Raw genomic sequence first — 25427 nt, 5'->3', positions numbered from 1 at the left:
GGTGAATCCTAATCTGCTAGATGCAGATTTCTTGTAGCTATTTTTGATTCCTGCAGGCTGCTCTGATTTGCTACTTGAGGAGGAAAGCTGATTTGGGGTTTTCTTTTTGTCTTGGTTCTAGCACATGCAGATGACGATCCAGGCTCTCCAGGATGAATTACGGATCCAGAGGGACCTGAACCAGCTGTTTCAGCAAGATGGTAGCAGTGGGACCGGCGAAGCTTGTGTGGCAGAGCTGACAGAGGAGAACTTTCAGAGGCTTCACGCTGAGCATGAGCGGCAGGCCAAAGAGCTATTTCTTCTTCGAAAGACCTTGGAGGAAATGGAGCTGCGTATAGAGACTCAAAAGCAGACCCTAAACGCTCGGGATGAATCCATTAAGAAGCTTCTGGAAATGTTGCAGAGCAAAGGACTTTCTGCCAAGGCTACCGAGGAAGACCATGAGAGAACAAGACGACTGGCAGAGGCAGAGATGCACGTTCATCATCTAGAAAGCCTTTTGGAGCAGAAGGAGAAAGAGAACAATATGTTGAGAGAGGTATGTGGCTACTTTTTTAGTTTTATGATTTATTGATTATCTTTTTTTTTCCCTGATTAATCAGCATCTTGGCCCCAATAAATCTACGTGCTTTGCTGTGCTAGTGGAAGAGAATTTCATCTTTTGTATTTAAGTGCGTCACTGATTTCTGTTGTGATTTGCCCTGTTGTAAGGGCAAATGGGATGACATTGTCTGGCATGTATGCTGGCTCAGTGACTTTCTGGGTCTTTTCTCTCTTGCTCCCCTGATTTTGAGAGTTCATTTGTTGCTAAAGGGGTACAAAAATTACTTGATTTTTCACTCATCTCTAGATCTGTTCATAGAGACAACAAACACAACAAAACCAGAATCTAGAGTAGCTAACCATTTAAAAATATTAATAAAAGAGAGTAAGCGGTTATCTCAGCTTATGTGTGCTCATAAAAGTCCTTGGCAGCAGTAATGGGTATTTGCCCTGTGGTTTCCATGGAAACTGTTGCCTTGCTGTAAAAGATACGTGATAAAAATCGTTGGCTGCCATGGAGGCATAGCTGGAGAGAGTGATGTAGAGACACAGTGTTACTTATTTTTAACCTACCTCGGTGACTACTGATAATTTTTTACTTTTCTAAATAATGTATCATTTTCAGGAGGCATAAAGGAAGAAATCATCTTATATTGAATTAAAAAATTAATAGCCATAATAACTTTTCTATATATGGTTGGATTTCAGATATTTTTCACTTTTGGACAGGGGAAAATAAATCCCCAATCTCTGTTAGTATAAGTATGAATAATTCCTTTTTAAATGAAATGTGAGGGAGGAGGTGTAAAAAATGACATATTCCCAAAGCAGCAAAATAATAATTTAAAAAAATACTTCTAAATTTGTAGGTTGTTCTATAATTTTTCTTTTGTAAAAAGTCTGAAATCTGTATTTACAGTGAGGGCATTTTTATTTTTGAAGTAGAACATCATTGTGTTTTAAAAACATAATACACTGGAAATCCATTGTAGTAAAATTAGGAAATAGATGAACAAAAACTTATAACCCAAGGTATTGTTACTTAGTAATAATTATTAATTTTTGTTATGTATATGCTCCCAGTCATTTTTTTTAATTTTAAATTTTTATTTTTATTTTTAGAGACAGGGTCTCACTCTGTCACTCAGGCTGGAGTGCAGTGGCATGATCATGGCTCACTGCGGCCTTGAAATCCTGGGCTTAGGTGAGCCCTCTGCCTTAGCCTCCCTAGTAGGTAGGTCTACAGGTGCATGCCACCATGCATTGTTAATTTTTAAATTAAAAAAAATATTTTGTAGAGATAGAGTCTCCCTATGTTGCCTAGGCTGGTCTTAAACTCCTGGCCTCAAGCAGTCCTCCCTCTTTGGCTTCTGAAAGTGCTGAGATTACAGGCAATATGCCCATGCCTGGCCCATTATTATTATTGTTATTGTTATTATTATTAGAGACAGAGTTTTGCTCTGTCCCAGGCTGGAGTGCAGTGGTGCGATCTTGGCTCCTGGGTTCAAACTGTTCTCCTGCCTCAGCTTCCCGAGTAGCTGGGACAACAGGTGTGCACAAGCTAATTTTTGTATTTTTAGTAGAGACAGGGTTTCACCATGTTGGGCAGGCTGGTCTCGAACTCCTGACCTCAGGTGATCCACCTGCCTCTGCCTCCCAGAGTGCTGGGATTACAGTCATAAGCTACTGCACCCAGCCCCATTTTTATTATTTATACATTCCTTCATTATTTCTGTTTCTTTTTTTCTTTTACAAGGATGGAATACTGTGCATCAGCACTGTTCAGTAAGACTTTCTGAGTGGAGTGCTAATTGGGAAGGGGATTTTATAACAGGGTAAGTGTCCTTTAGGAGGTGCCCTTTCAGTGGAGATCTGAAGAGAAGAAGCCAGCTTTGCCAAGTAAAATCATTTCATGAAGAAGCATGAACAGTTTTAAAGACCTCACAGGAAGGAATTTTGAGGAAACAGGAGGGAGGCCGGAGGGCCAGAATATACTGTATAAGGGGAAGACTTAATGAGATGCGAAATTGGAGAGGTAGCCAGAGTCAGATTCACTCGTCACATATTTATTGGACACCAACCATGTGCACAGCACTAAGGATATAGCAGCAAACAAATCCATGCCGTCTTTGAGAAAAAGTACCTGCCTTTATGATCCTTGCGGATAATGCAACAATCTTACTCAAAATGGGAGAGAAAACCATTCCACTGTTGAATCAAGGGAGTGACACAATCTGATTTAGCTTTTAAGATTTACTCTGGTTGTGCTGAGAATAAAGGAGGAAGGAGAGAAGAGTGAGCAAGGGAGTATAGTAAGGAATTTAACTGCTGTGATCTAGGTTAGGGGAATGGGGACTTGAAATGATTGCTGGAGATATACAGAATATCACTAGCATATCAAGAAGCACAGAGAATTATGGGCTGGCAATGTTAGGATATCCAAAAATTTCATTAGTTATTGAATTATTGTCCATCTTTTAAAAAAAACTGGCATTTAATCAATTCTTTTTTTTTTTCTGAGACGGAGTCTTGCTCTGTCACCCAGGCTGGAGTGCAGTGGCACAATCTTGGCTCACTGCAACCTCCGCCTCCTGGGTTCAAGTGATTCTCCTGCCTCAGCCTCCCGAGTAGCTGGGATTACAAGCACCTACCACCATGCCTGGCTAATTTTTGTATTTTTAGTAGAGACGAGGTTTCGCCATGTTGGTCAGGCTGGTCTCGGAACTCTTGACCTTGTGATCCCCCCACCTCGGCCTCCCAAAGTGCTGGGATTATAGGTGTGAGCCACCATGTCTGGCACTCATTTAATCAGTTCTAAAGGTCACAGCTTTCCCTGTTTTAACAATGAAATTGAGTTAAGTGTTAACACTGGGTGTCATGTTAACAGTCTCTCTATCAGCAAAGCAGCAGTCCTAGTATATTTATTTGCCTGTGTATTCACAAACATAATCGTGTCCATTCATTTTGTCATCATTTCAGCTGAGGTGTGAGCATTGTTGGTATTTTCCACGTTAACTTTGTTGTTCAGTGTTTCTGCATAAATATTCTGTAAATCAGCATTGAAACAAAATTACTGGGTATGGGAACAGTTATGAAAACAGTTTATGGTGATATGTGATTAAACTCTGGTTAAATAAGTTTAAAAAAACTAACTCTTGCAATCAGTATTAAGTAAAAATTCTAGGGCGGGTGCAGTGGCTCACGCCTGTAATCCCAGCACTTTGGGAGGCCAAGGCAGGTGGATTGCCTGAGGCCAGGAGTTCAAGACCAGCCTGGGCAATATGGCAAAACCCTGTCTCTACTAAAAATACAAAAATTTTACAGAGTGTGGTGGTGCACACCTGTAGTCCCAGCTCTGTGGGAGGCTGACACATAAGAATCAGCTTCAACCCAGGAGGCGGAGGTTGCAGGGAGCCAGGGTTGCACCATTGCACTCCAGCCTGGGCAACGCTCTGCCTCAGAAACAAACCAACTGACAGAAAACCCCTAAATGATAAAGTTTTGTGTCATGATTTATTTGGAGGCATTTCCACTATTTCTTTTCAGCACTTAAACAGTGGTGTGTCTTATAATCAGTGGCATCTTAGATTTGATGAAATAAGATAGCATTAAAATGGCATTTGTAATTCGTTTTACATTTTCTTTATGAACATGATTTTGTAGCTAGGAGGTAAATAATTCTCCCTCCAAAAAGCCGAAAGATAAAAAGATTTCAATTAAGCATTGTATTTTCTGTTTATACTCAAATCACATTTTTGTGTGACTATTTATTCTTAGATTTTGTATTTTGCTGTAGCTCCTTTCATTTGATTGATAGAAGAGTGGGGACATCTATTGGACAAATGCTGAATTACAGGCAAGACTTGGTCAGTGCGGGGGGCTTGACAGGTGATTCTGTTAATACACCAACATTTGAGGCCCCAACTTTGGTTTACAGTTCGCTAGCAGAGGGTACCTGCTATGGTATCCTCTGTGGATATTTTGGGTCTTCAATCCATATGCATACCAAACATTGTCTATAGGCCAACTAAATATATTTCAGTATGTGCTCCTACTTATTTAATGCTGGTAGATGCTATTGTGATTATTAAATACAACTTTGTTTTAAAACATTATTGCAGCCTACTAGTTTTTTGTCTCTATTTTAATCAACATACCGTGTTAGTACAACTGCTATCATGTTAGGTTTGCAAAAATCTTTGAGGTTAAAAGTGCTAATATTTGAATATGTTCTAGGCTAGGGAATTCTGAATCTAACTAGCATATCTGAGGACTGCTTGTCTGTATTACTGGCAGTTAGAAGGTATAAGCAGAGGAGACTGGAGAAAAGAAACATATGTTTACATATATTTATAATAAATATGTACAAAAATAAAATTTTTTATTTACAATAAAAATTATATTTAAGATATATAAATATGTATTATATATTTTTCTATAAAGATATACTTTATATACACACACACACACACACACAGAAAAACTAGAAAATGAATAGGAATTTAAAAAGAAATTTTTTTTTGTTTTGGAGACGGAGTCTGGCTCTGTCGCCCAGGCTGGAGTGCAGTGGTGCGATCTTGGCTCACTGCAACCTCCGCCTCCCGGGTTCAAGCAATTCTTCTGCCTCAGCCTCCTGAGTAGCTGGAACTACAGGTGCCTGCCACCATGCCTGGCTAATTTTTGCATTTTTAGTAGAGTTGAGATTTCACGATGTTGGCCAGGCTGGTCTCAAACTCCTGACCTCAAGTGATCCTCCCTGCTTGGTCTCCCAAAGTGCTGGGACAACAGGCATGAGCCACCACACCCATCCAGAAAAGAAAAATAAATTCTTAGTTTTTCATTTGTAGCAATTTTGGAAAATGACAACAATTGCATACCTTATTTATTTAAGTTATTCCTCCTCTCCTTTTTTTTTTTTTTTTTTTTGCAATGGAATCTCACTCTTACCACCTAGACTGGAGTGCAGTGGTGCGATCTCGGCTCACTACAACGTGCCCCTCCTGGGTTCAAGTGATTCTCCTGCCTCAGCCTCCCAAGAAGTTGGGATTACAGACATGTGACTGCACGCCTGGCTAATTTTGTATTTTTAGTAGAAATGGGGTTTCACTGTGTGGCCAGGCTGGTCTTGAACTCCTGACCGCAAGTGATCTGCTGGTCTTGGCTTCCCAAATGCTAGGCCACCGTGCCTGGCCCTTCCTCTCCTTTTTAAATTACATCATTTGTCCTTCATTTCCATTTTGACAAGGTGACATTTTCTCAGCACAGTGCTATTTACCAGAGATGGTAATGGGTTCAGGTACAATGGTGCGTGACACTAGGCAAGTTAAGATACGAAAAAGTGATGACAGTTCTTTCCATTTACCCTGCCTTCTTTTTTATTTCTGTCTCCACTGTGTTGTGAGTATGATAAATTCAGAACTTGTGTGGAGGATTGAATCTGTGAAGGTACTTCACGAACAACGTGGAGTTTCTACCCTTGAACCAGGGGTGCTGAGGGCTAAGATTTGAAACTTGAAAAAAAATTTTCAGACATAAGTTTTACTTTTTAGTCACATATACTACTTTCTCTCAGGTGTGCAAGTAAAAGTTGACTTACTTTTACAAAGAAACAACTAGGGAAAAGGAGAATTAGTACATTTTGTTTCTCAGGTGTGATGGCTCATGCCTGTAATCCCAGGACTTTGGGAGGTTGAGGCAGGCAGATCACTTGAGGTCAGGAGTTCAAGATCAGCCTGGCCAACATGCTGAAACGCCGTCTTTACTAAAAATACAAAATTTAGCCAGGTGTGGTGGTGCATGCCTGTGGTCCTAGCTACTCGGGAGGCTGAGGCAGGAGAATCGCTTGAATCTGGGAGGCGGAGGTTGCAGTGAGCCGAGATCATGCCACTGCACCAAAAAATAAAAAACCAAAATGTGTTTCTAACTTGTTTATTTTCTAACTATAAATTAGTCATTATTCTTTAGTTAATTAATGAGAGAAAACATATTTCCTATTGTCTACCACAGTTGAAAGTATATTATAGCAACATTAAATGGACTAAGACAAAAAAAGACAGAGTATAACAAGATTCAGATAATTCTACCTCTAATTTTTTCGAATGAAAATGTTCAGCCCAAAAGGAGTGAAATAAAGTGACCAAATAGCGTATTCTACTTCTTACGCTCCTTTGAATAGTACTTCTATTTCCAGTCTTCTCTCTTTATTGACAGTGCAGAAGGCATGGGCTTGATGTGCTTGGTGGGAAGGGGGAGCTTATCAGCTCACTGACTGGAAGATGTGTTCATAGTGACCTGGAAGGTGCAGCCTTCCAAATGGGATTTTGTTTTGAGCAATGAGCTTTAAAATGTCTTTGTAGAAAAGCTTTATGCCTAATGAATGGTTTAAAATACACCCCAAGTCTTTATTGTATGCAGGGAAGGATTTTTTTTTTTTTTTGAGACAGGGTCTGACTTTGTCACCTAGAGTGCAGTGGCGTGATCTTGGCTCACTGTAGCCTCCGCCTCCCAGGCTCAAGCAGTCCTGCCTCAGCCCCCGCAAGTAGCTGGGACTGCACATGAGCACCACCACACCCAGCTAAATTTACGTATGTTTCGTAGAGACGGGGTTTCACCATGTTGCCCAGGCTGGTCTCGAACTCCTGAGCTCGAGTGATCTGCCTGCCTTGGCTTCCCAGAGTGTTTGGATGACAGGCAGGAGCCACACAGCCAGTCAGGGCTTCTTGTTCTGTGTTGCGTGTGTGCTTGCTGGGGTGTAAAAACGAAATGACAACAGTTTCACCTTAAAGTGAATCGGTTTGGAGTTACCCATTTGGAATTAGGTAATGCTAACAAGGAGAAATCAGATGAAATAAGTTGAAAATGGAAATTGTGTGTTATTTTTTAAAAATGCAGTTTTAATATTTTCAAGTAGATATAGAAATACCAAATACAAATGTTGTGAAGTTATAAAATTTTGTTAATAGATGAAGATTGTTTACAGTTAGCAGAGTTCATTTTAGTTTTACTCAGTTTAAAGTTTGACACTCATTGATTGAACAAATACTATTAAATGTCTACTGTGTGCCCAATCAATCACCTTGTAGTGTGCAGAACAGATTCAACGTGGACAAAGTGTAAACTGGGAGGAGGCCGATGAGTTTGTCATTTTAAGGCAGGCCAGAGATTATTATGGCTTAAACTAATTAATGTGTTAGGTGTTGGGATGGAAGAACACATAATTTTAAGAGATTTTAAAAACTATTTTTGGATACAATATAGAATACATGTAGAAAATAGAAGAAAACAGGCGTATCAATAAGTGTAAATTATAAAGTAAGCACCCTCATAACCACCACCTAGCAACAGAACTTCCACATCCACCCAAAAGTCCCGTAGGTGAAACAGCCCGGTCAGAACTCTCCGTCTCCTCTAAAAGTGACCGGTATTCTGGATTTTGTAGTTATCATGCCTTTGCTTTTTACTGTATTTATCACATCTACTCCTTAATATTATTGTTATATTGTGTTATATGTTAAATTAATATTCCCAGGTATCATCCCTAAGAATTACGGCTTTGTTTTGTCTGTGTTTCAAAAAGATGCTTCAAATCTGTTAACTACAGAGTTGCCCTTAATTCCTCCTTTTTTCTGTCATGCAGTTCGAGCATGTCTTGGCTTATTAGCTGGAATGACAATTCCGTCATCTCTGTAACATCTGTGTTGATTTCAGGGGAGTGACTTGATTCTGTCATCTCTGTAACATCCGTGTTTATTTCAGTGCAGTGACTTGATTCCGTCATCTCTGTACCATCCGTGTTTATTTCAGTGCAGTGACTTGATTCCGTCATCTCTGTACCATCCGTGTTGGTTTCAGGGGAGTGACTTGATTCCGTCATCTCTGTAACATCCGTGTTGATTTCAGGGGAGTGACTTGATTCCGTCATCTCTGTACCATCCGTGTTGGTTTCAGGGGATTGACTTGCTTCCGTCATCTCTGTAACATCCGTGTTTGTTTCAGTGGAGTGACTTGATTCCGTCATCTCTGTACCATCCGTGTTGGTTTCAGGGGAGTGACTTGATTCCGTCATCTCTGTAACATCCGTGTTGATTTCAGGGGAGTGACTTGATTCCGTCATCTTGTAACATCCGTGTTTGTTTCAGTGGAGTGACTTGATTCCGTCATCTTGTAACATCCGTGTTTGTTTCAGTGGAGTGACTCGATTCCGTCATCTTTGTACCATCCGTGTTGGTTTCAGGGGAGTGACTCGATTCCGTCATCTCTGTAACATCCGTGTTGGTTTCAGGGGAGTGACTTGATTCCGTCATCTTTGTACCATCCGTGTTGGTTTCAGGGGAGTGACTCGATTCCGTCATCTCTGTAACATCCGTGTTGGTTTCAGGGGAGTGACTTGATTCCGTCATCTCTGTACCATCCGTGTTGATTTCAGGGGAGTGACTCGATTCCGTCATCTCTGTAACATCCGTGTTGATTTCAGGGGAGTGACTCAATTCCGTTGTCTCTGTAACATCCGTGTTGATTTCCGGGGAGTGACTGGATTCCGTCATCTCTGTAACATCCGTGTTGATTTCAGGGGAGTGACTCGATTCCGTCATCTCTGTAACATCCGTGTTGGTTTCAGGGGAGTGACTCGATTCCGTCATCTCTGTACCATCCGTGTTGGTTTCAGGGGAGTGACTTGATTCCGTCATCTCTGTACCATCCGTGTTGATTTCAGGGGAGTGACTCGATTCCGTCATCTCTGTAACATCCGTGTTGATTTCAGGGGAGTGACTCGATTCCGTTGTCTCTGTAACATCCGTGTTGATTTCCGGGGAGTGACTGGATTCCGTCATCTCTGTACCATCCGTGTTGGTTTCAGGGGAGTGACTGGATTCCGTCATCTCTGTAACATCCGTGTTGGTTTCAGGGGAGTGACTGGATTCCGTCATCTCTGTAACATCCGTGTTGATTTCCGGGGAGTGACTGGATTCCTGGTTATAGGCCCTTTTGCCTGCTTTATATGTATAGAATGTGTTGTATGATGGACATTATGGACACAAGGTGAATGAGTATCTGGATTTTGGTATCTTCCTTAATGAAGGGTTGTTTTGTCTAGCAAGAGTTAATTTACTTGGGGATTAACTTGATCCTTTCAAGACTTGCTTTTAAACTCTGTTAGGGCTGGTTTAGAATAGCCTTTTCTCTAGGCTACATTAGTGCTACTCCTAAGGCTTGACCTTTTAGTGTCTCTACTAAATGCCTCTGCTGTTCTTCCCACTATTTGGAACTTGAATTTTTCCCAGCCCTATGAGAGTTCAGGCAGTTGCTCAACTCATGGCTCTCTGATAGTTGCTCTTTCCCCAGTAGCTCTTGATTTTACCTTGTGGAGGCTTGCCCTGTACATGCACGCCTTAGTGTTTGGCCAAAGACTCAAGGGGACCTTTGCCAGGTGGGACACTGCAGCTTTTCTGGTGAGCATCCTTCTCTGTTTTGTTTTTAATTTTTTTTTGAAACAGAGTCTCACTCTGTTGCCCGGGCTGGAGTGCAGTGTCAGGATCTCGGCTCACTGCAGCCTCTGCCCCGCAGGTTCAAGCAATTATCCCTCCTCAGCCTCCCGAGTAGCCGGGATTGCAGGTGCCCACCACTGTGCTCAGCTCACTTTTGTATTTTTGATAGAGACAGGGTTTTGCCTGTTTGCCAGGCTGGTCTTGAACTCCTGACCTCAAGTGATCTGCCCACCTTGGCCTCCCAAAGTGCTAGGATTACAGGCATGAGCCATGGTGCCCAGACCTCTGGTGTTTTGCTTTGCAGATTTTCACAGATTAATGGGAACCTTACTCATTCAACTGTCTTGGGAGCTTTGCAAGACTACTGTTCTTCGTTTGAGCTTCCCCTCCCTACGTCACATACTAGACATATCTGGGCCATCACCTTGTTCATTTTCTCTCAAGGATCATAGTCCTGTACTGCTTGTTATCCAGGGTCTGAAAACAGTTATTTCATGCATCTTGTTTAATTTTATAATAGTTTACGACAGGAGGGCCAGTCTCACATGATGGTCAAAGTGAGAAGTATAATGGTAAATTTATTGAAAGATTTAAAACAGATTACTGCCATGATTTGTGGATGTATTATCAAGATCACCCTGGTGCTCTCTTGAAAATAGACAAAGGAGGTGGAAAAAAGCTAACTAGAGGCTGTTGCAAGCTAGACTGGAAATGGGGTGAAATGGTTAGACTCAAGAAATACTTTCGCACTAGAACAATTAGGACCTGCTGTTGACTTGGTTGTGGGACGTGAAGATCAGGAGGAGTAAAAGGAGAGCTCTGGTGTTTGGCTTGAGCCACTGGAATGGCAGTGCCATTTAAAGAGACAGAGAAGACTCGTCTCTCATCAGAGTCACCAGATGATGGGTGAGATTGAAGAGGAAATCAAGAATTTTTTTTTGATAAAATAAGTGTGAGTTGCCTATTAGACATCTAACTAGAGATGCCAAGTGGGCAGTTGGATGTATGAGTCCTGAAATCAGAGCAGAGGGCAGGCCTAGAAATTCATCAGCATTTCTATTGTATTTTAAACCATGTAGTAGATTAGAGAGTTTAGATGGAAAAGAGAAAAAGGTTAGAACTGATCACCTGGTCACTGGTCTAATTTAGACCTGGAGGTCTAATTTAGAAGGATGAACCTGTGAAGGAAACAGAGAAAGTGTAATTGGAGAGAAAGAACTAAAAACAGGAGAGTGTGATGTCATAATAGTCAAGAGAAAAGTGTCTAGGAGCGGTTGGGCGGTTGCTTTGAGTGCTTCTGAGAGTTCCAGGAAGATGAGGACAGAAATGTGTTCATTCGAGTTGGTAACGTAGAATTTGTTGGTGGTCTTGATGAGTTGTTTCAATGGAGGGGTAGAGAAAGAAGCCAGATGAGGCTGCTTTTATGAGGTAAAGGGATCTTGTATGTCTGAAATATTTTAAAATTAATTAAAATAAAAAGTGAATGGGAGAGGGAGAGGAGGAGGAAGAGACAGCAGGTGTGGACCGGCGGGCTTCGGTGTGGACCGGCGGGCTTCGGTGTGGACCGGCGGGCTTCGGTGTGGACCGGCGGGTTTCGGTGTGGACCGGCGGCCTTCAGGGTGGACCGGCGGCCTTCAGGGTGGACCGGCGGCCTTCAGGGTGGACCGGCGGCCTTCAGGGTGGGTGTTTGAACACCTTGGAGTTCACAAAGGCTTTCCAGTGGTGTGTGGGCAGTGGTGTGTGGGCAGTGGTGTGTGGGCAGTGGTGTGTGGGCAGTGTGCAGGGCAATTTCAGATTCTTAACTCCCGCGTGTCATTCTCTGCATTTTGGTTCGCCGAAAACATACCTGTGAGATCATCTTCCCCTCCCTTTTTATGGTTGTACTTTGCCCACTCTAACTCCTGTTCATCCTCCAGCTCTCAGGTGTTCCTTAGGAAACTTTACAAGATCCCAAGACTACGTCAGGATCTCCTGATTACGCTTTTATAGTATTGTGGATATTTTCATTATAACACTTTTTACATATTATACAGTTACTTAAAAATTATTTTCTTCATTTGACAAATACTTGAGTACTATCATTGCACTATGTATTGTTCTGGGTGCTCATATACATCAGAGAATAAAAAAGAAAAATCCCTGGGATAGGAGAGACAAACAGTAAATATAAAAAAGGAATATGCTAATAAACAGTTACAAATACCAAGAAAAAAGTAGATCTTGGTTAGGGAGATTGGGAGTGTATATTAGAGTCAAATCGTAATTAAAAATGGAGTAAAAAGAATGAGCCTGCTTGAGACTTTGACTTTTTTTTTTTTAGACAGTCTTGCTCTGTCACCGAGGCCGGACTGCAGTGGCACCATCTTGGCTCACTACAACCTCCACCTCCTGGGTTCAAGCCATTCTCCTGCCTCAGCCTCCCCAGTAGCTGGGATTACAGGTGTGCACCACCAGGCCCAGCTAATTTTTTTGTATTTTTAGTAGAGATAAGGTTTTACCGTGTTGGCCAGGCTGACCTCGAACTCCTGACCTCATGATCCACCCGCGTCAGCCTCCCAAAGTGCTGGGATTACAGGTGTGCACCACTGTGCCCAGCCGAGACTTTGACTTTTGAACAGACTTCAACAGTTAAGGGAAGGAGAGAGCCTGTCAAAGGGAGCAGTGAGTGCAAAGGCCTTAAGTCAAGAGGGTGACTGACATGTTGAGGAAAAGCAAAGAGGTGAGTCTGGCTGGACCCAAATGGATGAGAGAGAGAGGAGTATAAGAGATGAGGCCAGAGAGGTAATAGGGCCGGATCATGTAGAGCCTTCTAGGTCAGCATAAGGACTGTGACTTTTACTGTGAGTAAAACGAGAAGCTTTTGATAATTGCAAGCATGTTTTGACTTCTGTTTTAAAAAGATCACTCTGGATACTCTATTTTGAATGGTGAGATAGATTTGGGAGACTGTTGGTGTAATCCAGGCAAAAGATAATGGTGGCAGTGTGACGGTGGAGGTGGTAATTTTCAGGATATATTTTGAAAATGGGAAGAGCGGGATTTCCTGATGAGTTGGATATAGGCGCAAGAAAAAAAGAGACTCCTATGGTTTTGGCTTGAACAACTGGCTGGATGCACACCATGAATCAAGGCACAATGAGTGAAGCAAGTTGAGAGGGGAAGGCCAGGAGGTCACTTGTCGATGTTAACAGTGGGGCAGATAGTCGATATGCCAGTACAGCAAAGGTACATACAAGTGTGGATTTCAGTAGGGAGTAAACACTTGGGAGTTTTCAGTATGTGCATGATACTGAACAGTGAATACCAAGGGAATGAGTGTAGGTGGAGAAGAGAAGACTACAAAGAACGGATGCTTGGGACACTCCTGAGGAGTTGGGAAGAAAAAAAACCAGTAAGATAGGAGGAAAAGCTTAGAGTGCCATATCTTGAAAGCCAAGGGAAGAGAGTAGAATAAGGAAGAGGGACTGAGCGGTTGTGTAAAACGCCGCTGATAGATCAGGCACAGTGACTAAGGATACATCGTGGTGGCAGCAACATGGAGGTCGTCAGTGACCCTGATGAATTATGCCGATGATTATTTGATTAAACTCTATTTTTCCTATTAAAGCTTCCATGATAAAACACACCAAATATGTTATTTCTCATTATTATATCTCCAAAGCATTGTTCCTGGAGTGCACCAATGGGATAAATACATAGGTCCCAGAGCCTCTGGGAGGACTAGAACCGGGCTCAGAAGTTATGTAGACAAGAATAATGCCTCGAATCAATCCTACTCCTCTGTTGGTTTAGTGATGACAGTGCTGCGTGGCACAGGCATGTTAGTGTGTTACGCTGTCATCACTAACACTGCTCACCTCCGCTGGAGGCCCCGCTGTTGGTGTGTCCGGAAGCCTGAGGGAGCTGCTGCCTCTGCCACCCATTGCTGGAATTGTCTGTAAATATTCACGTCCCGGCTTCTTCATGTCACAAGAGTCTGTTTTAAAGTACGTGATGAATGAGTCTGATTGAGGTGATTAGGTCACGTAGCTGGGCTTTAATTACAAGAAAGGCTGGGCAGCAAGTATGTGGCATTTTCAGTTTCTGTTGTGGGAAGTAGACTCTGCCTTAAAATGTGGAGTTCCCACACAGACTAAGGAGGTCAGCTATCACACGGCAGGGAAGAGTGATGGATGCCTGCCACAGTGCAAGATAAATAGATGAAATAGATTTTGTGGGGTATATGTGAAAAGGTAATAGTTGAAACCACAGGATTAGGGAAGGGCTCTTTTGGATGGTTATTTGTGTGGGTTGTTCACAAACAAGATCTTCCCCTAAAATTCAGCCTGTGCTTCGTGGTGATGTCGCGTCTACCCAAGAAGGGTCCTTTTTTAAAAATTCACATAAAGTTGCTCTGTGGATTAGTGAAGGCTTTGGATTCAGGCTATAGAATCCAGATGTTCCGAGGACAGGAATTTAGAAAATGTCTGCAGGTAGGAAAGGAAAAGAGGGGGAATAAGAGTTTAGAGCTAGGACAATTCTTTAATGGAAGCCACTTGAAAACTTTAAAGACGTTCCTTCTTTAACTCTGTGGTTAATTTTTTTTTTTTTTTCCCGGTACCAGCTAGAGTTTGCGAAGAAGGTGAACTGACAATAGCTATTAGGTTTAGAAACAAGGAGGTTTTTTGTTTGCTGTTTTAGAGTATGTGGTTCAGCAGAGAGGTGAGGATAGAAACTGGCTGATCATTCATTCATTTATCATTCATTCCTTCATCTAACAAAAGAGGAACAGATAGGGAGGAGAAGTAATTTTTAATGACTGCTTACATATCAGACAGTGCCTGAGGAATACAGAAGACGGTTTCTATCCTTAAAGAGTTCCCAGTATGGTATGTTAGAGAAGAAAAATTATTGCTAGCAGTGTGGTAAGTGCTGACGAGCTATGTAAGCTGTGTAGCATGCTGTATGAGAAACAGGAGGTGCGCAAAATTCAGCACAGGAGTAGGAAGGGATTGAAATATTTCCTTTCTAGCTAATTCTCGAACGTTTGGTAGCCGTTTCATTCATTCAGTATTCATGCCCTAAATGTCTGTTAAGCACTTACCAGAGTGGCAGCTGCTGTTGTAGGTGCTTTGGATCCATCAGCGAATGAATGAAACAAAGATCTTAGCCTTTGTGGAGCGTACATTCTCGTAGAGAATAGTAAGTAAATATAATCAATAAGTCATAAAATATGTTAGAGGGCAAGTGCTGTATATAGGAAAAAGCAGAGCAAGTAAAGGGGGAAAGGACACGTGCGTTCTTTTTTGGCTGTGTTACATTTTAAAATAAGGTGTAAATTATACTGAAAACATTCAACATTCATTTTGTTTTCAAGCCTACACAAAAGCAGTAAGAACTGTATAATGAATCTCCCTATACTAATCACTCAGATACACCAGTTTCGAAAATTTGGCCACACTTCCTTCCTGTATCCTTTTTTCTTTTTCCTCCTTTCTTTACCAAAGATTTTAAAGCCAATCCCTCGCATGGTGTCATTTTCCTCTGCAGACTTTAATATGCATCTCTAAAATATATGGACATTTTCTTGCATAACGAGAGAACAACTAAACCTAATACTAATACAAAAAAGGCATTTGAGCCAAGACTGGAAGGAAGTGAAGTCTTCCCCTAGCAGCTTGTGCAAAGGCCTCAAGGATCAGGCGCATGCTCAGCATATTTGAGGAGTAGCAGGGAGTCCCGGGGGCTAAAGCATATGGTGACCCAGGGAGGGATGAGAAGAGACAAGGCCTTGCAGGCTACTGAGAGGACTTTGGCTCTACTTTGAGCTGAATGGGGAGCTATGGCAGGGTTATCAGCAGAGGACTGACAAGGACAACTTTGTGTTCGAAAGGGTCACTTTAAGTGTTCCATTAAGAATACACTGTAGAAGATAAGGGGCGCTCAGTTAGAAGGCTGTCATGGATTAAAAGGTGTATTTTTGTTTAGTGGTTCATTCCAGGTGTTGGCAGTGGAGACGGCAAGAAGTGCTTGGATTTTGGGTATGTTTTAAAGCTAGAGGTAACTGGATTTCCTGACTGCGGCTTGAGAGCGAGAGGAAGGCCTTACGAAGACTCATAGGCTTTTGGCCTGAGTAACAGGAAGGACGGAGCAGGTTTGGGGGCACCATCAGGCGTGGAGATGACGTCTTGCCATGTTGCCCAGGCTGGTCTCGAACTCCTGGCCCAAAGGGACCCTCCTTCCTCCCAGAGTGCTGGGATTACAGGTGTGAGCCATCACACTTGGCCAGGAGTTGAGTTTTGAGCACGTAGAGTTTGAAATGTTTATTGGACGTGAAAGTGGGATAACTAGGCGGATAGTGAAAGCTGGAAGTAGGGAGAGAGGTAGCATAAAGCGTTCATCTCTGGATTCCCTGGATTCCCAAGAGCCTGTCCACAGGGTACTGGGAAGTACTGACTGATGTATTTAGAGACATTCACAGAGTCTGACAAGAAAATCACTGAGGTGGTTCGGTAACCTGGAAGACTCTGATATATCCCTTCCTTCCTTTTCTATCCTGAACTCAGTAAAATTTGGGTTTAAAAAAAAAAACAACACTATGTTTTTCTGACATTTTCTGAACCTGACCTAGTTAGGAAACTTGTTCCACAGTGTCATCTTTTTCTTCCTAACTGTAGCACCACTCGAGAGAGATCGTCACCGCAGGTAACCAGGTGGTGGTTATTCTGGGGGTGGATGCTGTGGAAAGGACGTTGTCAACACAGATTGCTTTCCATAGCTGCAGTCAGCAGTGCAGACTAATTGTGATGGTGTCTATTATTTCTCCTTTTAAAAGGGAGCATTTCTCATCCCCTTTTTGGATCGTTTGGAATTCCGATTACATGTCTCGGGGTCATGTGGAAGACTGACTGACACACCACCTGAGGATGTGAAACAGTAGTTTGAACTGTTGTGGTAGCTGGCGTCTGTGTGACTGATTTTAAGTAACTGGGTGTTCAGAGGTAGGGATCCTCCTATGCCTGCACGGGTGAGTGAGCCTGAATGCAGTCTGTGGATTCCCTGGTTCACGGGGAAGCGTTGGTAACACGGAAGGGGTCCGTGTCTCATGAGGCTGTAGTGATCTTTTGCATACATCGGCTCTCGCTCCTCTCTGAAAAAAATGAGAGCGAACAGGAGGACACTGAATCTCTTCTTGCCTTTTTTCCACAGGAGATGCATCGCAGGTTTGAGAACGCTCCTGATTCTGCCAAAACAAAAGCTCTGCAAACTGTTATTGAGATGAAGGTAAGTGAGAATCTAGTAAAGAATCTTATGAATCACTTTATACTTTTAAGTGATCAAAAACTTCCATGCGTGAGTGTTAGGAAATGGCATATAATAGTATTTTACTTATTTGGAGATTGAGAGTGAGAATCAATGTCATTGATATCCTAAAAGAATTTCAAATTCTTTTCCTTTTACTTGTAGACCATAATTCAAATTGGACCAAAAAGAGTGGAACAGAATTTCTTTAAATCAGCTATTCGCAAATACCTTGGTCTCAGGACACCTTTATTCTCTTAAACTGACAGACTCACTTCCTTCATTTTAAAAGAAAATGTCTACCGAATACCAAAGCTGGGTAACCATAGCTTGTCAGTTGTTCTTTCAGGTAAAAACGGTGTTCCGTGAAGAAAATACTGAATTCAGCTTACAACTCAAAGCAACACACAAGTACTGTGCTTAGGGACAACCATCGTATTTCAGTGCGCAGCTTCATACCGTTTTCTCACACACAATATATTAAAAGTATGTGTACTCCAGAGTTGAGATTTATTTTTTTTATTTTCTATTTTTTTTTTTTTTTTTTTTGAGACGGAGTCTTACTCTGTCACCCAGACTGGAGTGCAGTGGCGCGATCTTGGCTTTCTGCAAGCTCCGCTTCCCGAGTTCACGCCATTCTCCTGCCTCAGCCTCCCAAGTAGCTGGGAATAAGGTGCCCGCCACCTCGCCTGGCTAATTTTTTGTATTTTTAGTAGAGACAGGGTTTCACCGTGTTAGCCAGAATGGTCTTGATCTCCTGACCTCGTGATCCGCCTGCCTTGGCCTCCCAAAGTGCTGGGATTACAGGCATGAGCCACTGTGCCCGGCCGAGATTTATTAAAAGTAATACTTTTTACTGCTTCTTCAAGGACAGTCTTAGGTGAAGTGGTCTTTTAAAAATTTTATTTCTTATTTTTCACTTTTTTCCTACAAGTACTTGATGTGACAAATATTAATGTAATGACTACAAGTATGGTTTGATGCATTGCCTTGATTTGTGCTAAGGCACTAGCAATTTTACCCATCGTTGCTTTATATCTTTAGCGCAGACAGTGGAAAGGTCAAGTGACATCATAGTATTATTATGAAAATAGTTTTGATCATGCATACTTTGTGAAATGGTTGAGGGTACCCTGAGGGTCCCACAGACCATCCTTTGAAAACCTCTGCCTTAAGTTAATGAATATTTAGAAATCTTTAGGCTGTTCAGTGTAGTAATTAAGAGCTTGCTTTCTAAGTTAAACTCCCCGGATTCAAAATCTCGCTTCACTTAACCAACTGTAAGATACAGAGCAAATCACGTATGCCTTAGTTTCTTTATCAACAAATGGTGATAGTAATAGTACTCATCCAGTGGGTCGTTTTGAGGTTTAGTTAAAACATGTAAAAACACTTTGAACGGGACCTAGCGCATAGTAAACATTCAACCTATACTAGCTGCTGCTGCTGTTATTTTTGTTAACAATCTTCTTTCTCATAAAAGCTTGTGTAGTTAGGGGCCTCCCCCCACAACTACTTCTTCATATCCTCCGGAAAGCTCAATACTGTATTTTGCATTGTGGGCCTTCATTTAATATTTGTTGATATGACAAGAATATTTAGTTAATGGTATATAAATAATTTTATGTAAATAGGTAGTTATGGGAACTGTTGTCTTAATTTGGATGATTTCCTCTTAAAACTTTATATTGTATACATCTTTATTCTCGGTAGGGAAAGGATTTACCAAATTCCAAATTAGTGGGTTCTGGGTTCTTTGTAGTTAATCAGTAGTCTTGAGTATCATCTTGTAAAGGGCTTTAGAATGGTTCAGTTGCGTGGTTTACCTTTTTCACTTTCACCGCAAGTTTATCTGTCATGTTATTTCCTGATCCTTGTTAACACCTAAGAATAAAACACACGAATGTACCTGTGTTCACAAAATTATTTGTTTAACCACCTTTTGACAGAATGAGGATGAGTAGTAGTAGTACTTGGTGGCACTGGATGCATTTTAAGTTGTGGGAACCTTCAGCTGTTCTGCTAAGAAGGAGAAAGATTCTGGTGGCCCAGTGGGGTCAAGAGGATGCGATGCTGAAATCACAACAGAAATCGCTGTGTTGCTGAGAACGTGGAATGCGCCTAAGAGAATTATGAAAATCTAGAATAGTCTTTAGGGAAAGTAGGGAGGAAAGATGACTGAAGTAAAAGAGCCCCGTCATCTTCAAGGTGATGCCATTTTCTTCGCCTTCTCCTCTTTCGCCTCTTCTTCCTCCTCCTCTTCTTCCTCCCTTTCCTCTTCTTATCCCTTCTCCCACCATTTTCCCTCATTCCAGCCTTTCCTTCTTTGCCCCCCTTCTTCTGTTTCTCCTCCTCCCCTTTCTCTGCTATTTGTTTGTTTGTTTTTCCGTCACCGGTGGAGGAACAGGGAAGAACTGCTGCACTGCTCTAGGGTTAGAGTGTTGCTGGTAGAGATAAGGCAGAGTGATTGGGATGCAAATGAATTGAGGGTGATCATGACAGAGTAGTTTGGAAGTTGGGCCTGGACTGTACCCTGGATGTGGAAAGAATAAAATTCAGGTGGACTGACAGGTTGGGAGAAAATGTAAAAGTCAGGAAAGTGGAATTCTCTTTGAGGTTGAACAGGAAATAATCAGAGTGAGGGTACGACAGGCCTGGGGAAGAGAGTTCTGGGTGTTGATAGGATCCAGAGTACAATCCTATGAACTGGATTGCTGAAATGGACTGGAGGATGAGATCATTGCAATTAAGGACGTCAAGGAATTCTGTGCAATCCTCGGATTATGGCAAGAGTGGTGATTGAAGGGGATATTGTAAGCCAGGTGCCAAAGACTTCCAAAAATGGGCAGGAGTGATTGAGAAGTCCCTGGATGGCAGCAATGGGGAGGGGAGGGTGAAGAGGAGTATGAGTTTTCCATAAAGGGAAACAGCCTTGAGGAGCTGGGAGAATGTCAACCGTTTCCCCTCCTCCTTTGTGGGGTTGGGGGATTACTGGCCTTCACTGGAGAGAGTTCATGGGAAAAAGGTTGAGCATTTGGGGATTTGACAAAGAGCAGAGGATTTCAGTAAGTCCAGTGGGATTGGTTGGTCAATGACGGAAGGGCTGGGGCTGGGGAAGTACAGAGCAGTAAAGTGAGAAGGAATTTATTTATTTAAATATTACACATTCTAGGAGTAAGAAACCTGGTTGGAATGACTCTCCTCAAACCCAGCATTGGTACCAGTTGGGTTGGTGCTAGAACTAGTTGAGCGTATCAGGCCTTAATTTTCTGGCCTGATTTCCTTGGTAAGTTTTCTGGTCAGTCAGTACCTGCTTCCTGGTTTTCCGAGCTGGAATCATGATCCCTTTTTGGGAAGAAGGTTTTATGGTGCATGATTTGGTAGTGAGGGTGCTAATTTGTCAAAAGCTGCCTCTGTCTGCGTTTGGGGTAGGGGAGAAGATAGATAATATATTTTTTTAATTTGTCAAAAGCTGCCTCTGTCTGCGTTTGGGGTAGGGGAGAAGATAGATAATATATTTTTTTAATTTGTCAAAAGCTTCCTCTGTCTGTGTTTGGCGTAGGGGAGAAGATAGATAATGTTTTTTAAGGGCCTTGTAGAGACTTTCTAGAAGCTCTGTACAGGTACAGGCTGCCATGTGATGTGCGGAGCTGGAGTTCTCACCTGGGACTAAATTGTCTTAAGTGGAGCCCCAGTGCTGCTGGAGATACACTTCACTCTTTCAGCTGGTCCAGTTTCATTACCACTCAGGCTAATGACAGGGGAGAACTTACATTTAACTTTCACTTTCTTTCATCTGTAGGCTAGTCATATGCTTATGCCTAGTATTTTAGTCTTTTTTAAGGGGCTGTGTTCCGATATTTCCAGAGAAATCTTACAGCAATCTTAAAAGTAAATTTTCAGGTGGTGCAATTGAAGTAGGACTTCTTATAGGTCAGTCATTTCACATGAGTAAATAAAAATCCCGGTTCAGGGATAGAATGACGCTGATAGTATTAATTCAGTACAATGGATTTTGAACAGATACATTTTAATTTGAGTGAATTTATAAAAGAAAATTTTCGTGGTGATATTTTTAAAGGTCATGTGATGAGCAAGACAGAGGAATACATCCTCTCTTCTCCCCTCCCTTGAACCTGAAATAGCTAGGTGGAGTTTTCTCAAGATAAACCTTAATCTCTCCTATCTTCATGCTGTGAGAATTAAGGAGACTTAATCAAGAAATCATTGAGGTGAAGAAGAAAAGGAAGTTAATTTCAAAATAACTTCCAAAGGAATGGTTTCTCTAAAACTCCAAGTGAAATAAAGCTGCACTTAATTTTGGCTCTTTAAGGCCTCTTTCTTCGGTGAGTAAGCCTATGCGACTACAGATGTGTAAAACTCTTCATTCCGTGCAGGAGTCTTTCTGTCATTCAGAGCAGGTCAGGTAGTCTGGGGAGAAACGGTGCTGCGACAAACAAAATCAAGAAATCGAATATGAAGTAATGTTCTGTTAGAAGGTGATATTTGTGGTAGAGATGATGATTTATAAGGACAGTGATTTTTAAAAATTACGAATTATTTTAAATGTATGGAGAAGTGTAGACAATAAGGATTTCTAACATAATAAATAACAACTTAATTATTCCCTCATTTTTCTGCAATGGGATGTTAGGTAATTTTTATTATTGCACATATTGCTGTACACATTACTGTATAAATCTTTGGAACTCTTACTTTTTTCCCCTCCTTTGGGGCATAATATGTTTTTTAGGGGTCACCAAATAATGATAAAATATTAGAACTAGAAAAGGCTTTACTATTAATATTGGAAATTTTTTTCACCAGAAATTTGTAATTTCTGATGCGAAGAAATTTTAACCAGTTTTTCATTGCATTTACTTTAGTAATTTAGTAATTATTTTCAACTTTAATTTAAGGGATTCAGAACTGGAGGCAGCCATAGAGGAAAAATCATACTGTGGATATGAGTACTAATCCTCCCACTCAAAAGGCTGTAAAGGACATATTTTAGAAGGAAGGCACTGGCCGGGCATGGTGGCTCACGCCCTTAAGCCCACCACTTTGGGAGTCCGAGGAAGGTGGATCACATGAAGTCAGGAGTTCGAGACCAGCCTGGCCAACATGGCGAAACCCTGTCTCTACTAAAAATAGAAAAATTAGCTGGGCGTGGTAGTGCACACTTGTAATCCCAGCTACTTGGGAGGCTGAGGCAGGAGAGCTGCTTGAACCCGGAGGCAGAGGTTGTGGTGAGCTAAGATCGCGCCCCTGCATTCGAGCCTGGACTACAGAGTGAGACTCTGTCTCACAAAAAGGAAGCAAGGCACCAATTGTCAGACAGCATTTTTTCTGTATATTTGTCTGTCTTTATTAAATGTAACATCTTTAAATATCATGTTATTCAGCTTTTCTGGGCTTTTGTGAATACTTCAATCACTAAATCTTCTCTTGTCTTCAGGATTCAAAAATTTCCTCTATGGAGCGTGGGCTCCGAGACCTGGAAGAGGAGATTCAGATGCTGAAATCGAATGGGGCTTTGAGTACTGAGGAACGGGAGGAAGAAATGAAGCAAATGGAAGTGTATCGGAGCCATTCTAAATTTATGAAAAATAAGGTAATGGCCTGTGAGACTTTTGATTCTTAAAGGGGGTTTGAAAAATTGATGCATATTTTTTACTCTAACAATGATAAAACTGTATTTTACACTGTTTTATCAGGTTTAAGGGAAGAATACTTTTAGCACAGTTCTTTCAAATGAAACTTCTCCAGATTTAAAGTCAGAATTACTGACTTAGATAGTTATTACCAGTTTTTACTTATAAAGACGATTCTCTGTATAAGGCTACATACGTATTTTCACGGTTTAACTTTTCATATCTATTAGTACTTCCGAAAAACTTCCAGATGAGTTTTTCTCACTATGTGAAATATCAAGTTCTTTACCTCTTGTGAATTATTTAAAAAGTCAAAACCCTAAGAGGCTTGAGATGGAGTTTCGCTCTTGTCACCCAGGCTAGAGTGCAGTGGTGTGATCTCAGCTCAGTGCAGCCTCTGCCTCCATGTTCAGGTGATTCTCCTGCCTCAGCCTCCTGAGTAACTGGGATTACAGGTGCATACCACCACGCCTGGCTAATTTTTTTTTCTATTTTTGGTAGAGACGGGGTTTCATCATGTTGGCCAGGCTGGTCTCGAACTCCTGATCCTGTGATCCACCTGACTCAGCCTCCCAAAGTGCTGGGATTATAGGCGTGAGCCACCGTGCCCAGCCCTAAGAGGCTTTTTAATGAAATGGGTTACATGACGTTCCGTTTCCCCTCCAAATACGGTTCTGTAAAGGAAAGCCCTTTCTCTGCCCTGTCCTGTGGGGAAGATCCACTTACTGTCAGGTTTATTGCTTCCCATGTGCGTTTCAGGCGTAATAATGACAAAGAGAGATACACCAAGACCTATCAGTCTGTGTCTGCAATCAGTCACAGTGTTCCTTCCTTGTATCCAAAGTCATTTAGTTTGATTCTGTAAACTGTTTCAGCAAGTTGGAGGATTTAGTTTATCACAATGATAAATTTACCACTTTTGTTGTGAGTTGTTAATTCAACATTATGATTGTAGTTATAAAGTTTTAGCCAGAAAATAAGTGTTTTCCCCCTTTATTTCCCAATTGTATTCTCCAAGTTCTTAGAAATGAAAACTGAAACATCCCAGTAGTGTGAAGGAATGATAATCATCACTTCCCCTTCAGTTTCTGGCTTCTTGCCATGGTGCCCATACCTGGCATGTAAGTCTACAGAATGTTCCTCTTCTACCTTCAGACTCTATTATTAATTATTTCTACTAATTTCATTTCAGGTTTAGAAATTAAAAACTCACATACCCAACTTTATTTCTTTTTTTTTTCTTTTGAGATGGACGTATGCTTTGTCGACCAGGCTGGAGTGCAGTGGCATCATCTCAGTTCACTGCAACCTCCATCTCCAAGGTTCAAGCTTCAGCCTGCCGAGTAGCTGGGATTACAGGCGCCTGCCACCATGCCCAGCTAATTTTTGTAGTTTTAGTAGAGACAAGTTTCACTATGATGGCCAGGCAGGTCTCGAACTCCTGACCTCAAGTGATCTTCCTGCCTTGTCCTCCCAAAGTGCTGGGATTTCAGGTGTGAGCTGCTGCGCCTGGCCTCACATATCCAACTTTCGATGAGTTTGGATTTTTCACCCTAATTTGAGAACAAAACGTAGTGCAGTATGATCTCTGTGTTTGTTTTTTGTTTATTGATTAGCACATTCCAGTCCACTGTGGGGAAAAGAAAACCTGTGAACTTAGAGAAACTACCTATGGCTCTTTGAAGAGGGAATGAGGGGAACAGATTTGATTGTATTGTATAAGTTATTGTTATTTCCAGTTACCATTCTGGCTCAAAAGTAAATAATAAGAAGACCTAAGTTGACACATAAGTGAAAAAGAATAATAATGTCGTGACAGGTAGAACAACTGAAGGAGGAACTAAGTTCGAAAGAGGCTCAATGGGAGGAGCTGAAAAAGAGAGCGGCTGGTCTTCAGGCTGAGGTCTTTGCCGTAAGATGTACCTCTTTGTGTGCAGTGATCCCACAGTGGGACCCTGCCAGCTCTATGGCTTCTGAGTGGCTTACCCTTTCATTCTCTATGGTTGGCAGCTTTGCCCATTACTAGCACTAACCAGCCTGCTCTGCTCTTTAACTGACTCCTGTTCACCAGCTTGACCCACATGTCACTTTGTGTGCAGTGAGCCTTCACGTGTTCTGGAAGCCTCATACCTGGTACTTTATTGTTGCTTTTATCACTCTGTGGATGGTATTTCAAAGCCTGTTTTTTCCTCAACCCCTTACTGTTGATTTATATAAATGGGGCCTTCTTTTCTTCCAGGTACAAGAATATATACAGTTGTTCTAGGCCCATCACCTAGAATTTGTTTGAATTTGAAACTCTTGAGTAAAGTGCTTTACCTTCTTATGCAGACATTATCTTTAAGTCTTCAGTGAGTGATTTTGCCACAAATGTTCCTTTCTTTAGGACAGATGTGTAGAAAGTGTTTAGTAAATTAAAATTACTAAGAGACTTATGTCAGGTATCTACACCTATCTAGTTCAA

The 25427-nt window shown here is 41.7% G+C and overlaps 1 protein-coding gene across 9 annotated transcripts in view; it reads left to right on the top strand.

Moving 5' to 3' along the window:
- LOC105484242 (ELKS/RAB6-interacting/CAST family member 1) overlaps positions 1 to 25427 on the top strand; it is a 541895-nt gene that overhangs the window by 93892 nt on the left and 422576 nt on the right. For 6 of the 9 annotated variants that reach the window (XM_071070649.1, XM_071070652.1, XM_071070648.1 and 3 more), the window contains exons 3-6: positions 122 to 538; positions 17217 to 17291; positions 22768 to 22923; positions 24783 to 24866. In XM_071070649.1, coding sequence (XP_070926750.1) covers positions 122 to 538; positions 17217 to 17291; positions 22768 to 22923; positions 24783 to 24866 — 732 coding nt within the window. The remainder of the gene's footprint in view (positions 1 to 121; positions 539 to 17216; positions 17292 to 22767; positions 22924 to 24782; positions 24867 to 25427) is intronic. The other 3 variants (XM_071070651.1, XM_071070657.1, XM_071070655.1) reach the window with 1 other exon arrangement.

Source organism: Macaca nemestrina, chromosome 10 (assembly GCF_043159975.1).
Source record: "Macaca nemestrina isolate mMacNem1 chromosome 10, mMacNem.hap1, whole genome shotgun sequence".
Lineage (NCBI taxonomy): Eukaryota > Metazoa > Chordata > Mammalia > Primates > Cercopithecidae > Macaca > Macaca nemestrina.
The sequence above is the reverse complement of the archived record's forward strand: the minus strand, read 5'-3'. Positions and strand labels throughout refer to the sequence as shown.